General features: G+C 51.1%; 5 protein-coding genes across 5 annotated transcripts; 2 read left to right on the forward strand and 3 right to left on the reverse strand.

The window, feature by feature from the left end:
- Positions 1-307: 307 nt before the first annotated feature.
- Positions 308-1,749, reverse strand: IUM83_18842 (putative serine protease family S10; the record flags this gene model as incomplete). The annotated part of the gene is made up of 2 exons (XM_067943863.1): positions 308-1,575; positions 1,674-1,749. The coding sequence occupies 2 exons, from the start codon at positions 1,747-1,749 to the stop codon at positions 308-310; spliced, it is 1,344 nt and encodes a 447-aa protein (XP_067783936.1).
- Positions 1,750-3,781: 2,032 nt separating this feature from the next.
- IUM83_18843 (uncharacterized protein) lies at positions 3,782-4,486 on the forward strand (the record flags this gene model as incomplete). Its single annotated transcript, XM_067943864.1, has 3 exons — positions 3,782-3,878; positions 4,106-4,133; positions 4,213-4,486. 3 exons carry the CDS (start codon positions 3,782-3,784, stop codon positions 4,484-4,486), a joined length of 399 nt encoding a protein of 132 aa, XP_067783918.1.
- Positions 4,487-5,086: 600 nt separating this feature from the next.
- On the forward strand, positions 5,087-6,532 carry IUM83_18844 (Type II (General) Secretory Pathway (IISP) Family; the record flags this gene model as incomplete). The annotated part of the gene is made up of 1 exon (XM_067943865.1): positions 5,087-6,532. The coding sequence occupies one exon, from the start codon at positions 5,087-5,089 to the stop codon at positions 6,530-6,532; it is 1,446 nt and encodes a 481-aa protein (XP_067783917.1).
- A 175-nt stretch (positions 6,533-6,707) lies between these two features.
- On the reverse strand, positions 6,708-7,100 carry IUM83_18845 (uncharacterized protein; the record flags this gene model as incomplete). The annotated part of the gene is made up of 1 exon (XM_067943866.1): positions 6,708-7,100. The coding sequence occupies one exon, from the start codon at positions 7,098-7,100 to the stop codon at positions 6,708-6,710; it is 393 nt and encodes a 130-aa protein (XP_067783916.1).
- Positions 7,101-7,590: 490 nt separating this feature from the next.
- On the reverse strand, positions 7,591-8,258 carry IUM83_18846 (putative kazal-type serine protease inhibitor; the record flags this gene model as incomplete). The annotated part of the gene is made up of 2 exons (XM_067943867.1): positions 7,591-7,883; positions 7,994-8,258. The coding sequence occupies 2 exons, from the start codon at positions 8,256-8,258 to the stop codon at positions 7,591-7,593; spliced, it is 558 nt and encodes a 185-aa protein (XP_067783915.1).
- Between the last annotated feature and the right edge of the window lie 7,878 nt (positions 8,259-16,136).

A 16,136-nucleotide genomic window follows, 5' to 3' on the forward strand; every position in this document is an offset into this window, starting at 1 on the left:
GGGCCTTGTGGGAGGTCGATTCTCGGTTGGAGGCGGTGAATTCGTGGTTGCAAGGGTCTCAGCTCGGCTTAGCCACCCGGTCTCATTTGACAAATGGTGTAGTACCGTATTGTACTGCAATTATTGTCTAACATATTATTATACGCAAATCTCTAGACACCGTAATACATAATTGAATGCGTCCAATTCAGTAACTACGAAACGGCAATCATTTTTTCCCACCCCTGCTGTGTATCCAATGGAGCAGTCATATGGACTCATGCCCTTTATTACGGGTATAGGGCTGTAATTCAGGGTAATTGCTCTTTCAGAATGCTTGGTTGTGGATGAACTTGGTGATCATGTCGAGTGCGAGTTCAGGTTGGTCTTCGGGGACCATGTGGCCGGCCTTATGAACCTTCACGAACGTCAAGTGCCAGTACGATTGCACGGTGCCGGCGTCGGAGATCCCGGGGTATGGACGCTCTGGCGCAAAGTTGAAACCAGGTGCACCATTCCACTTTAGATTTTTCGCGGTCACCTCGGTAGCGTAGATATTGCAAAGGATGTCAGCATCCCCAGCGTATAGTAACACGCGCAAGCCAGAATTCAGCAGGCTGGAAAGCTTGTCACCCATGGACACATACCCGGAGTAGCTTGGCGCAGCAAAGAAAGCAGCGTTGATAGTGCGATTCAACAGTATCCACTCGCTACGACTCGGGTGAACGCCGAGGAAGTCGCGGACTTTGGGCAGATCTAGAAACGCCTTTATCTTGGGCACCTTTACCAAACAAGCGCTTGCATTTGAGGCGGAAGTTTGACATTCCTGGCGGATGTCGTACGGGTTTCGATGAGCTTGCAGGAGCGGGAGAAGCTGCGTTTGCTGACAGTAAGACCCAGCTACCCCGCAGATTGCCAAGTTGGTTTGACAACGAGCCATTAGAGCTTGGCAATGGGGAAATGCTGCTTCCATTGCTGCCAACTGGGGCTCATTCACAAGTGTGATGTTGTACGAGTTGCTGGTCATGTTCACGAAGTGAGTGAAAACCTCCATGAGATCGATGAGTCCATTACCGATCGCGATTCCTTCAAGGTTAATGGCGGTTAAGTTAGCAGATGCAGACTCGTGTTGCTTGATCAAGATGTAGTTGGCAGCCGATGCTACAAAGTGGCCGCCGTAGCTCTCGCCAACCAGGAACAATTCCCGTCCCTGCAGTTCGGGATGCTTCGTTAGAAATCCCTGGAGGAACCAAAATACACTCTCATCCACTCGCTCATCAGTAAATTCGTCATCTTCTGCAGTAGTCGAGTAACTGAATCCGGCATTTCCGGGGAGATCGACCCACACCATGTTGGCTACCGACGTCCATGAAAACGGGTTACACTTGCTTGAGAGAACATCATCCACGATGCACGGCCCATTTTCAGCTAATAGTCCATATGTGCCGCCTTCACCCGGCCCCCCTGGAATCCACATTATCAACGGATCGGTTCTAGGCTTGTTACGTGACTCGAAATACCAGTAGAAGTAGTGAGTGTCAACTCGGTTCGGTAGAGTGATGTAGCCTGAGGTCTGCTTCTCAGTCGCACAAAACCCTTCATAGTGTCGATACCAGGCAACAAGGTCCCAGACAAGATCATGCGTAACATGCCGTTAGCAAAACGTTTGTGGAAAAGCAAAGCATTTTACCTACCTGGTGCCATGAGCTTGGCAGCAGGTTGCATCGCAGTAAGCAGGGTCGCGACCAACGCCGCGAAGCGCGGCATCATTAGAAGCGTCGTTTCGTTGTGATCGTAAGTCGCCAAACGTCAAAATAAAAAGCTCCTATTTGCCGAGAGTCCTTTGTTCTGAAAACAAACCTCCACAATCCACCTTTCTTCGACCCCACTCCATCGTTTATACCCGTTTTATCGGATGCACGCCGTCGCTCCTCATCACCACTAGCTTGTGCGATTGTTCTGTTGATGGAAGTTGGTAGCTCATCACATTGTTTTAGGTTTGCGCGACCTTGCTCAAGGTCGACGCGATCTTACCAGCCAACTCCCGATCAGCTATCACATCGCATACCCCTCGACCTCGGCACAAATATCAATTCTCGCCAAGCAGAGTATGCCAAGCACCGTTTTTACCAGCTAGGTGGGCAAGAGTTTTTTTTGTGAGGAATGTTGGCGTGTTCAAGTCCACCATGTTGAGTGCCTCCAGAAGAAGTTAAACGACTTGCGCATGACCCGCATTGCTGTGCTGTGTACAGCCAGCGAGTTAATCTCTACATCCTGAGCAGTTCCATCATTACTTGCCCGTCTAGGCTGCATTTTATGCGCCCCAACTTAATCATCCATTCGACTAGGTCAATGTCGTGTGCAGGTCCAGCCGCTGCTTGGTGAAACAGTCTACAAAGATGATGTACAGGAGCAGCTGCGACGTAGCTCGGGTCCAATCTGGCCTGGCTAATATTGAAGACTGTGCGGCTCGAAACCTCAGCCAAAAGCTCAGGGTTGTGTTTGATGACGGACTTGAGGTTGCGCAGGTCACTCATGTAGTGGACCACCTTTGTTTTTCATCAGATCGTACAGCTCGACACACCTACGGTTAGTATTGATCGTCTTCTGTTTGAATGATGCTGAACCGTGCTCTCGGTTAGGAAAATCAGGTTGGGATGGAAATGTAAAATACTTTTTCCTCGCAGACGAGCGGTAGGGTCGCAAATTTGGCTTGATCACGGCAGCAGCGCTTCTTGCCATTTCACGGACGAACCCTCCATGTATGGTCTATTATCCCCTTGTAAGTCAACAGGTTGGTGTACTCAAATCCACTGAACCATCAGGACTGATACAATCCAAGAATGGCATTAGCGGTGTCAGCACCGCATGCTCTAACGCATTGATGGTGCTAGACTGTATAAAACTCCTAGCGTTCATGTAGTCATCCCGAAATTGTCGTCCACCCAGTTTATCACACAATTCATAAAATGCATCCGTCAGATCATCATTGTGCCATCATGTCAAGACTTTGCCACCCAGAAGTATGGACCGGTTTCAAGCAAGAGAACGACTCTGTGTGACGATTATGACGTGGAGTACGAGGGCTACGATGATGAAGACGATGAAGAGAGCTATGATGTGTTTTCTGAGCTTATGAACTCGATGGGCCTAAGTGATGGACCACTATGTGGAATTGATCTGGGGTACTTCAAAGCGATAATTAAGAGGAATAGTGAGCTTCTGACAATGTTCTCGATGGAGCGCTGAATGTATGCGATGTTCGGTGGGTCTAGCTAGCACTCTGCCCGGCGAGACCCGTGACGACCTCTGTGCACTACTTAACAATACAACTGCTGGCCCTGCGCACGATGCTACGCCTAGTCGAGTAGATGATCCATCAAGGAGCACTCGCCAACTAGCAAACCCAGTCCGGTCGAATGGGGAACGAGCACTCGGTAATGGAACCTACCAGACCCAATGAATGTAATGCCGTGCATTGTGGTGCCACCGCGGGTCACGAGGACATAATTCGGATCCTTCTCGAGACGTACAACATGATCGATTTGAATACCCCCACGTTCTACTCCAAGGAAACTCTAGCGCATTTAGCTGTCACTTACGGTCATCAGAGCATGTTCAACATGCTTTGCATTATTCGGGGCTGATATCTGCGTCAACGACAGCAACGGGAAACGGGTGAGCAACGTGACATCCGACCGCAGGTGGTCACGTGAAATCGCCGGCGTAATCCCGAGATTGAGCAAGGCAGGGCGAGAACCGAACGCGCAAAAATCGAGACGCGATGATTCGCCACCAGAGCATGCTTCGTGCGGAGAGGGTGCCCAAGTCGGTCGCAGCCCAGCGTGACGAGGGTTGCCGGCGTGAGCTTGCAAATGATGTTGCGGACAACGCATCAGGTCCCAAGAATAAAACCGCGATTCCGAAGCCCAAACATCCCACCCGACGGCAAAACCGATGATGTGGAGCGCGTATGCAAAGCAGTGAGAAAGCTGCGTATTACTGTTGAGTCGTGTGCCCACCCCAACAGAATGAACACAACGGATCGACGCATCCGAACTTCTGTGGCATCTGAAGCAGCGTATATCACCCACCTCGTGCTGATATTCCATCGCGTCGACCACAGTGTCATCACAGTGCCTGCCCTCTCCCCGGTACGTGTGCTATGTGAAACGACACCCGACATTGTCCACTTCGTGTTGCGTACGGCGCAGCTTTTCGTCTTCGTGGCAGGAAACTTCAGGCTCCCGAGGTTCTGAACGTGCTGGAGAAGCGCTGTTGGAAGACGCCGTTCGCCAAGCGCGAGCCGCCCCAGTTTGGAGATTACCCCTCAGCGCGTAACTCAGTGAGCCTAGGGTGCACCTCGAGCGCCGACACGTTCCGCGAGTTGGAATGGTATCTGAGCAGCGCGGTGGAGGGCTACAAGCTGTATGCGACGCTGGACAAGATAGTGGGGCAGCCGTTCTACTTCGAGTACTCGACGGCCGACGCCTACCGCGCTCACTAGTTCGAGAACACGATCGAAGCTGAGTCTGAACTGGACGGCGTGGTGTGCTTCGGCAATCGCGCGCTGCACGTCGTGTACGGAGGCAGCAGCAAGGATGACGTGACCAGAGTGTGCGAGCTCGTACGGCGTCATTTTACACCGCGCGCAACTCACAGCCCTGCACACTCACACTACGCATCGGGGGCTTCGTCTTCTCCGGCGCCGCCGGGCCGTGTCGCATCTTAGTTAATAAATAATCAGAAGGCACCAGCAAACGACACGTACCCTAATGCACATGCATTTCGAGGCACGACAACTTCAACGTTGCCTTTTTCCATCTGGTCTCCTCTCATTGGTTCGTCACTGTACCAAAGCCCTGGTACACCCGTCTAAAACGCTGCCAACGAAGCACAGCTCCATTCTCGAAATTTCTCCTGCTGGACGACGACCAAGGTCGGCTCGAAGGCGATAGAGGCGACGTGGCAAGCCGTCGTTGCCGCTGTAGACGCTCGCCAGCTGTTCCCAGTCTCAAGAGGAGGGAGTTTACCACACACTTTGCAATTTTCCGTCCACCCAGCGGATCCAAAACAACCACCCAACCGAACGATTAATTAAACCCAAATGTCGGCCAAATCGACGCGCGTGCGTCTGCGCCTGCTCGTGGCGCTGCTATTGGCGCTGAGCGTAGCCGCCATGGACCCGAGCAAGGACTACTACAAGGTGCTGGGCGTGGGCAAGCAGTTCTCGGACCGCGAGCTCAAGAAGGCGTACCGTCAGCTGGCGCTGCAGTTCCACCCGGACAAGGCCGACAACGCCGAGGACAAGGAGCAGGCCAAGGAGAAGTTCGTCGAGGTGTCGGAGGCCTACGAGGTGCTGTCCGACCCGGACAAGCGCAAGGAGTACGACGACGCGCGGCGCTTCGGCGGCGGGGGACCAGGCGGGGGTTTCCCCGGAGGCTTCGGCCAGGGCCGACGCCGCTCCACGGACGAGAACATGGCGTCGTTCACCAAGATGTTCGAGAGCGTCTTCGGCCACGGCTTCGGGGCGGGCGCAGGGGCAGGAGCAGGTGCTGGAGGCTTCGGCGGAGGCTTCCCCGGGGGTGCAGGGGGCTTTGGCGGCTTTGGGGGCTTTGGTGGCATGGGTGGAATGGGCGGAATGGGTGGCATGCCCAACGAGTTCCAGTTCAGCGGCATGGATGGGTTCGGTCAGGCGAAGCGACCGGGCTCCGGGGGTGCCTACCGTGGCAACCGACAGGCCCGCCAGCCAACGACGCTGTTTGCGTCGGACTCGCCCGTGCGGTCGCTGTCGAAAAAGAAGTTCCCCGGTAAAGAGGCGAACAACGAGTGGCTGGTGCAATTCTACCCCATGGACGCGCCCAGTGCGGAGTTCCGCGGCAAGTACGAGAACATTGCACGCGATCTGGAGGGCAAGGTGCGTGTGGGTGCCATTAACTGCGATAAGTACGAGGAGTTCTGCCGCTCGAAGGGGGTGGAGACGGGTGCCACGCACCCGTCCTTCGCGTACGTGTGGGAGGGACAGCTGACCAAGTACGAGGGGGAGCTGGACGAGTACCAGGTGTACAACTTCGCGATTGAGAAGCACATTGCTCGTCTGCACCGGATGCGCGAGACTGGAGAACTGGAGAAGCTGCACGGGGGCAACGCGGCAAAGCTGTGCAACGTGGGCAAGCACGCGACGTCGGGTGCGTCCTCTCTGTGCGCGGTGTTCGTTCTTTCGGGCGACGAGAAGAAGCGCGGGCAGGAGATGAAGGTGGCGCAGCAGGTGGCGGCCAAGTTCCGCCATTCCAAGAGTCTCAAATTCGCGTACGTCGACTGGAAGGCTCAGCAGCGCGCGGCGCGGAAGCTGGTGGAAACCGCCGTCGGCCACAGCCACAGAGGACAGGACCCCGGGCTGCTCGTTATCCGCACGAAGCGTGGCAAGACCCGTGTTGGTGTGCACTCACTGGACGCCGAGTTCTCCGTAGAGGCGTTGTCTGCAACGATGGAGCGTGCTGAGGGCGGCGATCTGTCCTTGTCGACCGTGCACGGACCCGTGAATTTCCGCTAAAGAGTGTCGTAGTTGTTGGCGCAAAGCCCCTTGATTAAACCATTTTATAGAGTTCCTACTCCACGAAACGCCCTCAGCATTCAAGTAACATTTGTTTCTGCTGTTCAACAACACGTATGCAATGTAAATTTCAAACTACTGCCCCCCCCCCCCCCTGTCCTTGAGCCCCACCCCCTTACGGAGCCTCTTTGCTGGGTTCGAACTCCCTCAGCCCGCGTTTGGAGCTCTCACCGAATATAGTGACCATCTTGCTGTCGATCACAGCGTACGAGTTGAACGGCCCGTCGTCGTTCTTGCTCATGTGTAGCTCAACATCGTGCTTAAGACAGTTCTTAATCATATCGGTCTGCCAAACATTTTGCGGCCTGGTACTCAGTAGGACTTGAACCGAGAGGCCGCGCATCGACGCGCGCCAAAGAGCAGACGCGACGTCCGCCACCAGCATGGGGATAGCCAACTTGATGGACCACTCAGCAGCGTCGAGGACGTCCAATAAATCGCAAGAGATCGGCTCCTTGTTGTCAGTATTGGGTCGAGCTCTGTCGAGTTCCATGCGAGTGGTCCACATCTGACGGGCGGTGGGTCCGCTGACGTTCAGCTCCTTGGCGACAGCATTGAAGTCGCGTTGGAGGGGATCACGGCTGACGTTGCAGCCTCTAGCTCGGAGGAACTTAATCACTTCTCTCTTGGTGGTACGGCTTTCTTCCATTATCGCGAAGGTTTAATGGTGTGCTTCACTGGCTTGGATCTTCTTGACGTCTTGTGGCGAATTCGATAATGAGACTGTAGTGGGTGTGGTTCACTTCGATCTTGGTCTTCGTGTGCTGAACGGCAACGTTTTTACAGACGATCTTTCATGTTGAAGTTGGCGGCTTGATTGATTCGCAAGCGAGAATTTAGGCGAAAAGTGATCAACTTGTTGTTTGACTAGCGCGAAGCGCTTTGGACCACTACTGCGTGCACATTGAAGCAATGCGTCTTTCTAGGCATTGCAATGAAAACGGCGCCAGCTCTTGAGTGAAAACTCTAAGCAAGCTTCTCCGATTTGTTCGACTCCCTCATGATCTGTCGTCCTGCGTAGTCACATTGGAGCACGCAGAGTCATCCTCCACGATGGCGAGGTCCGGATGCTTGCAAGCAGCAACCTTTAGTTCGCACGGGTTCGAGTATTTCACGCCGTCCGAGCCGCAGACAGGGTTCACGATGTCAGGACAGACACCCGCACACTTCTTGCTGGCCTTCGACTTGTCGTCGTCATCGCCAATGTCGCGCGATGCGCCGAACGACTTGCCGTAGACGCGCTTGTACTCGTCCAAAACGTTCTCCCTGGGACCTTTGCACTTAGCAGCCTCTATCTCGCACAGGTTCGGGTACTCGACACCGTTCTCGTCAACCACAGAGTCGAGCACGGCGGGGCACACAACGTTCGGGCAGTACGAAGTGGGGGGCTGGTAGACTTACCGCTAGCCGAGTTACCCGTCTTGCTCTCGTCGACGTCGCGCGAGGCGCCGAACGACTTGCCGTAGATCCTCTTGTACTCCTCCAAGGGGTCCTCATCATCCTTCTTGCCCTTGCACTTGGCCGCCTGCATGTAGCACTCATTCGGGTACGTCACGCCATTCTCGTCGGTGACCGGTTCGAGTACGTCGAGGCACGCATCGGGGCAGTCAGCACGGACGGAAACAACGGCAGCAGCCACGATAAGGAGACAAGTGGCGAACTTCATTTCGGTTGGGGGTTTTGGAGCTGTGCTTGTTCCTTGGCAAATTCAGCAATTGCCACTACGGCAATATCTAAAGTGCCACGCACATTGAGGTTAATCCAACCAGACTTGAAAAGCCAGCCCATCCACGATTCCAGCCGAGATCAATTTCGCGATGAGGATCACGTTTTTTTTGCTGTTCGGGGGCGACCTCGTTATTACGGCACTTTGGTCAACATCGCCACTGTTTGTTTGATCACTATCTTCCGTGATCTCTCTCTTTATAATAAACATTTTAGTTGAGCGAATTAAGAGATCGGTGTCTCTTAAACCGAGAGGGCTCTTCATTTGAGCTATGGCCGCGATGGTTTGAAATTGGGAGGAGTACAATATGCAAGTGGCGCTATGATTGTCTCGATTGGTACAATGAAATCACTTGGGCGTGGCCACCATGACGAGGGAAGTGGGAGGAAATCACCGCTTTGCTGTTCATCAACTCCTTCTTGATTACATCTCAAGTCGGTAGCGAATCTGCGTGAAGAGGGTCAAACGTTGCCCCAGAACACGGCGCTCCAGTTGAGCGAAGGTTGTGACATAATGGGACAGTAATGCTGTAGTTGCTTACTTTCTAGTAGAGTCATCATCCGTGGGAATACTGTACTGTACTTGCATTTAAAGGGTTAACCCAAATAGGGGGGGGGGGGGTCAGAATTGGCAAATGGTGCAAAAAATACCACAACTTGAGCGCCCACGAAATGACCAAACCATTTTCAAAATATCACCCCGGTCAGATATGAGATGACCCTTGATTTCTATCTGACAATCACTCTGCCCAAGCTCGCAACTTCGACGCTCGAGCGCAACAGCCATGCCTCGCGGCTCTCAACGCCGGCGGCTCATTGCGGACCTCATCAGCGGCATGGCGGCAGCGGTCCTCGACGAGGAGGACTATGAAGACTTCTCGTTGCTCGATGGCCTGTTTGACGTTGACGGAGAGCTCTCGTTGGACTCATGGATAAAGATTTGAGAATGGATACGTGGACGATCTCACTGGCATTCGAGGGCCGGGCATTTTCTAGGTCGTAAGCTAAGTAAGTGACTGTAACGTACCTCAACTTAAAACGAATACGAGACGAAACGATCTTGCTGAAGTGCTGATGCTGGTCGAGGCCAACCGATACCTTTCCCGCGCCAGCTCTACGACAAAAGCCGCGGCTTTGTGATGAATTCAATTTGCGCTTAGCTGTGTGGGGCATCAAAGGAACACGAGTGGTGGGCTACATCAATGTCCATACTTTCTGGACGCGAGCGAGATGTAAGTTGCTGCGGCTGCCTTGGGCTTCCAAGTGTGCGCGGCGGGGGAAGATTCAAGACTGGATGGTCGAGCTTTCCGACCATTTCAGAAATGGTTCGCCCAAACCGCTGAACCACTTCGCAAAATGTTATGTCCGCTGACCACAAGAAATATGTGACCATTTCGGTCGGAAAATGTCGGCCAAAAAGCTAATTCTGCCCTTCCAAGATTTTTGATTGGCACCTAGACTGTTGGATGGCCCTTTTCTGGCATATGTCTTACCAAATTTGGGATTTGGTCCGATTTGATCCGTGCAAAACTCAACGGGAATTGCTCCACTGATATTTTATGATCAGCGAATCAGGAAGCACGAAGATCGTAGAGAAGCATGGAGCAGCGCTGGGAGTTCGTGCTGCCTTGGTGCGAGGTGCTGCATACAAGGATCAAGTATGCGTGGGTGGGCCCTGCGTGGGAAGTGTGGACGGACCGGAAGTACCGTCTCGAAGTGAATCTGCCCAAGCGCTGCCAGTTTATCACAGATTCCATCGATGAAGAGTATTTGGAACAGTCTTTTCGAGACAAATGTCGCCAAGTGCGTGAAGCATTGGCTCTCTTGGCGGCGGTGGCCCACGTAGACCACGCCGCCTGGAAATACCTGCTGAAGGAGCACTGCGGGGTCAAGTTGGGGCAGGAGGGGTCTCCGAAGTGCGAGCGAGACGTGCCGGCCGAGTATTATTTGGTCTTGGACCACGACCAAGACAGTCGGTCAGAGTACTTTGACAGCCTTGAATTGGACCTCGACCTCTTTTGTGGGACCGACCACCAAACTTGTCCTTCTGCAGATTATGTGGCCGCTCTAGCTCAGATCGCGGTCTTGGACACGAGTTTTCAAGCGAACAACAAATCTGGCGTGGAGATCGTAGTTCCTGTGTACCCGTTGTACTCCTGTCATACGTTTTCATCCGACGGAGGTCCGACACTTGTTGAGAATGTTTGGAGAAGTGAAAATACGATCAGTGAGATGTGGAAAAGTCTGGATCCAAAAGACGTGCCGACTGAGTATCTGAGGTGTACTTTCGCGCTGCAACCTTTGGTGGCTCGAGTGGAATGGATCATGAGCTGGCCCGAGATGGCTGCACAACTGGGCGAACTAATGGCTAGAAGCCTTTGTCTTTCGGAGATATCGCTCATTGCAAGAACAGATCCGGGTCGTGTTGGCAGTGAAAGTGCCGCGAAAAAGCTCTTACGCCATCTTATGGCTTGCCTGTTTGGTAATACTGGCCGCTATCGTGAGCTAACCTGCTTTACCGCGTCTCCGAGACGTAGCTTGCAGAATCAACTCGATTGGCTGTTACTGACTTGTGATCTAAGACTACTTCGTGGGGACTTACATGCAATGGCTTCGGCTATGGTGGTAAACCAGACCACCAGAAACTTGGTCATGCACTTATTTTTCTCGATCCCGCCGTATCATGACTTCAACGCTGTAGATGAAATATCCACCCAGGAATGGTGGCAATGGATTGCCTACACATTTTTCTCGAAAAGAGCACGAGCATGCTCTTCCCTCCAGTCACTGGCTCTCCTTAATATTCGAAGTATGCACAAGGAGGACATTGACGGGGCTTTTGCAGACATTTTAAATTCTGAGCACCCCGAAGAAGAACTCTTCCAGTGCTCACGTGGTCTTGTGAGAGAGCGTGACGCTACTTTGGAGGCGGACGCACCGATTCGATGGGAGATCGATGACCGGGGCGAGCCTACTGTTGGCTCCAATGACCTTACATTTTCATCTCCGACCCCATCCATTCGCACATTCAGTGATGACGGAAACAGCGAGTGGGTAAATGTGATGGTGCCAGGTTTTGGAAGATGTCAAGTCCAGCGCTGTGCCTTGAATTTCACGGAATCCACTGTTCACGAAGCTAACGTTTTCAGCTTAACGTCGCTTACGCTCAGTTTTCAAAAGTGGACTAGTCCTCCTTCAAATGGCCTGCCCGACTTTTTGTCATCTGTCGGCTCTGCCTTGCGATCATTGACAATTGATGGAGCTGGGCTCATGGAGCTAAATGAAATATCAATACTTCAAATATGCCCTAAACTGGAAATGCTCGCACTTTGTGGTGGACTGGTAGATGTGCAGTTCGATTTCCGCGACTTTCATCCACGTACTGAACTCTCTCAAAGCCAGACGATTCGCTGGCATAATGTGGCAGATCTCTCTTGCGATTTAAGTGATTCCAACAACCCAATCGTAAACTGCATCCGACGTTTACGAGTTCACTTGCACAAATCATCGCGTGGGTGGGCACAGGTTTGGGAAGACTACGAAACACCTGATTTTGCCGCTGACGTGAACGCACTCGTTTCCATGCTGGACGCAAACCAAACCATAGACTATATCGAGATAATTGTTGGTGAAAGACACCGCCAATACCTTGCCTCCTTCAAGAGGCATCATCTGACACCTCTTCAACGGTGGGTCGAAGTCTCGGCTGAAAATAAGATTGCATTCCTCAGTGTACTTTCAGCAAAACGTGTAATACGAAGCGAGATGGCTCAAAGCACGTCTGTCGGTGTACCATCGTCAGGATCTCGGATCGATGAACTCGTTGTTTCCCAAATTTTTGCATTTGCGAAACCCTCAGTTTTGAGGGAAGTTCACGTCCGGTGGGAGGATTATGACGATGACGGCTGAGGTGATCTTGCTAAAGGCTCACAATACCGAAACGTTTTCGGCCACAGTCCTTAGGAGATCAAGCGATGTGCACTCCTTCGGTCGGACACGTCATCGCCGGTTTGCAGTTTTTCAATGGTTGAAAATGATGGAGATAGATTTGCCACCTATCGGGGTTTTAGTCGAGGTAACGACGCTATGAACGGCTGCAACCACCGGTAGAGTTGTAGTTTTAGGCAACAGATAGCAAGACCACTGCCACATAAATAACAAGGATGATGACACTGCTCGTACGCAAATACATTCAAGTTTCTTTTTGTTTTCTCAGTCCATTCGAGACCCACGTCCTATCACTTCTTCAAGCCCTGAAGTGCTTCGAAGAACCCCAGCAGCTGAAAACTGAAAGTCCTCAATTTGAATCGCGGGGGTTGGCCATCAAAATGGGTCCCTGAGCCGCCGGTACATCGAGATCTATTGTAGTACGAATTGCGTGGTTGCTGGATATGCATATATTCCGGTACTCTAAGTTCCCCTCTGGTCTAAGCGTTCCGTGGCTGGCTGGCTTTCCTAACATTCACAGCGGACAGTAATTTAACTCTACTTACATACAGTACATGCATTAGTGCTATCCAACTCCGACACGGCTTTAGTCGACTCGTCGTTTCCAGCTCCGGCCGTCTCTACTGCATACACGGTTAAAAATGGGAGAAGTCTACGAGGCGAGGAGAAGACGACCGCCGTGAGCGACCACAACGATGGAGAAGAAAGAGCATTCTCAGTTTCAAGCATCTTGAACAGTGGGAAAAAAGCGAAACCTGGGCTTTCCAATCAAGCGAAAAGGCTGTACGACTACATCGTGAACCGTATAGTAAGCATTGCGTACAACAAGGGAATGATTGTATCGCCGCTAACTTTGAGAGCCAGGATGACGGGGAAGAACAACCGTTTCGTCGACAAGTACAAAGTTTTGTGGGATCGCCTTCGCGCAACGGGTAAGGTGCGTGACTAGTGTTGCCGCATCGAGCGATTTGACGCTGTATCGATACAATTTGTCTTTCCGTGGGCCACCGCCGCGTGATCACCGGAGAGGTGATCTCGTATGCAGTGCTGCAGCACTGGCAGTTGGCGACCAACATAACCGCAAAAAATCAAATTCAAATATCTTTCCGAGTTTACTCCAACAAATACAGTAGCTTTGAGCAAATACCTTGTTCTTTTATGTGGTAGCAATTATTGCCGTTTCCCTGTCTGAATGAACACTACAATATCCCGCACAACGCCAACGACTGGCCGCCCTAAAATAGCAAAGGAAAGCGAGTATATAACGAAAGGGAGAAGAAAAGGGGCTTCAAGGTAATAATCACCTTGTAAGATGTGTGCTTGGCCAAAGTAGTCACCAGCAGGGACTTGACCACCGCCTTGGCGCCGCTGTCACGCTTTGGTCCAAGCCGCGTAGCGCCTCCTGATATCCATGCATCGGAGGAATCTAACCACCACGTCGCATAGCACTCGGCGTGGAATGGCTACAATCGTACTTAATGGTACGGATATTATTGACGTTAATACGTATAAATATAAAGGGGAGATTCCAAATAACGTCCGTAATTTTGAACTAATTCCAGAATACGTCCGTCAGGCGTACTTAACAGGGGAGAGCTGGGACGAGGCCGCGTTGGCGCTTGCTAGAAGTGCGAGCAAGGTCGCAAGTAGAACCCACAGTAGTAGCCGCACGACGAGATGCTGGGACGTAGAACGGAAATCAACAAATGAATCGAATCATAGTTCACAAAGAGCTATCAGCAACGCATAGCATGGATAGATACAACCTGAAAACCAACAGTCCACTCGCAACTGTATTTCTGTTGACGCGCTGATAGCATCAGAGATAGGAAGGCAGATGAAGATGCGATTTCGGATGAGCACTAACAGGCTTGTCGTAGACTGCATGGGACAATAAATTTGATGACGACTCGCGCCGTCGGTGTGCAAAATTTAAAAAAATGATGTGCTGTCTTCGTATGTTTTTTAAATGCACTAGCTTAATCTTAGAACTCATAAATTGTTTGCCTACTCCGACTTCAAAATTAGTCTGAGTAGAAGTGGAAGTTCCTGGTAATAAGAGATACCGCATGGAATACTGCAAAACATTGAATAGTAAATGTTTATGCTTCACGTGACAGGAAAGCTGCCAAGCTTCAAAGAACACACAACACGTAGTAGGACGTGTAATTGGCAATTGAAGTCCGCACTGTAAGCTTCAGTGAAGCCACCGCCCTGTCCCAGGTGTTGAATTGAAATGGAATAGCAAGCCCGCTGATCACTATATCCTGTAACACTGTAGATTACCGATGAATTCTAACTCCGCAACTGCAACCTTACCAATGTTGCTTGAAGGCTACCTCGCCACCTGATTGGCTAGCTACTGGATAAGTCCGACATGACAACACAATGTCCTATCTTCCTTCTCAGTGAAGACGGGTATAGTAACATCCTGGCACTTTCACGACCACTCCACAGATAGATCCGAAGCTGGGACGCCGTTTACACATAATAGTTTTGATGATAATGACACTGCTACACGTATCGTGATCTTGGCTTGGCGTTCGCTCTCAGATAAAGGAAAGTGGGCCGATTATGTATGTATGTACACGCACTAATCGGCTCATTTTCCTTTATGCAGTTAGAGAATCGGTTGATTCGCTACTTAGGTGACGGGTTCGTGTGTTAGCCATGCCTAGCCCTAGAAGATTTGTAACCAGGAAGAACACAAGGAAATGAACAGTACGCACCCGATCAGTTACACTCAAGACTCTTAGATCTTGAGTCAAGATCTCCGTTGCGTTCACATCTGTTTACAGAGCTCGCCCAAAACAAGGCTACAGATTAACTTTGTTATTGTAAGACCCGCTGCTATCGTCCTGTGCTAGCCACGCCTAGCCGTAGAAGTTAGGTAAGTGGGAAGAACAGGGCGATAGCATCGGGTCTTACGATGTAACAAAGTGAACCCTTTAAAAGCATCTCCACCTATACCCAGGCTAAATCAGCTCAAACCCACGCTGCAGTTCTGGTTTGGCTGTAAAAATCATCTGACAATTTGATGTGAGGGTATTTTGCCGATGCTATTTTCAGGCTGTGGAGGATACTCATGTATACAAAAACCAAGACATTTTGCTAAAATTGTTTAGGGTAAAAAAACTTACTAATTCGTTAGAGACAGTAAGTGTTACTTCGGCGACAAATCACTGATAGATGCAACCTGAAAACCAACAGTCCACTCGCAACTGTATTTCTGTTGACGTGCTGATAGCATCAGAGATAGGGGTGAAGATGCGATTTCGGATGAGCACTAACAAGCTTGTCGTAGACTGCATGGGACAATGAACTTGATGACGACCCGCGCCGTCGGTGTACAAAATTAAATAAAAATGCTGCAATGTCTTCGTATTTTTTAATGTACTAGCTTCGCCAACCTAGTTCCTGTTCGTGCACGCAATTCCCGTTCAGGAAAATGTCTTGGTTTTTGTATACATGAGTATCCTCCACAGCCTGAAAATAGCATCGGCAAAATACCCTATGCCAACCTCACATCAAATTGTCAGATGATTTTTACAGCCAAACCAGAACTGCAGCGTGGGTTTGAGCTGATTTAGCCTGGGTATAGGTGGAGATGCTTTTAAAGGGTTCACTTTGTTACATCGTAAGACCCGCTGCTATCGCCCTGTTCTTCCCACTTACCTAACTTCTACGGCTAGGCGTGGCTATTATAGCACAGGACGATAGCAGCGGGTCTTACAATAACAAAGTTAATCTGTAGCCTTGTTTTGGGCGAGCTCTGTAAACAGATGTGAACGCAACGGAGATCTTGACTCAAGATCTAAGAGTCTTGAGTGTAACTGATCGGGTGCGTACTGTTCATTTCCTTGTGTTCTTC

Source organism: Phytophthora cinnamomi (genome assembly GCF_018691715.1).
Source record: "Phytophthora cinnamomi strain GKB4 chromosome Unknown Contig94, whole genome shotgun sequence".
NCBI lineage: Eukaryota > Oomycota > Peronosporomycetes > Peronosporales > Peronosporaceae > Phytophthora > Phytophthora cinnamomi.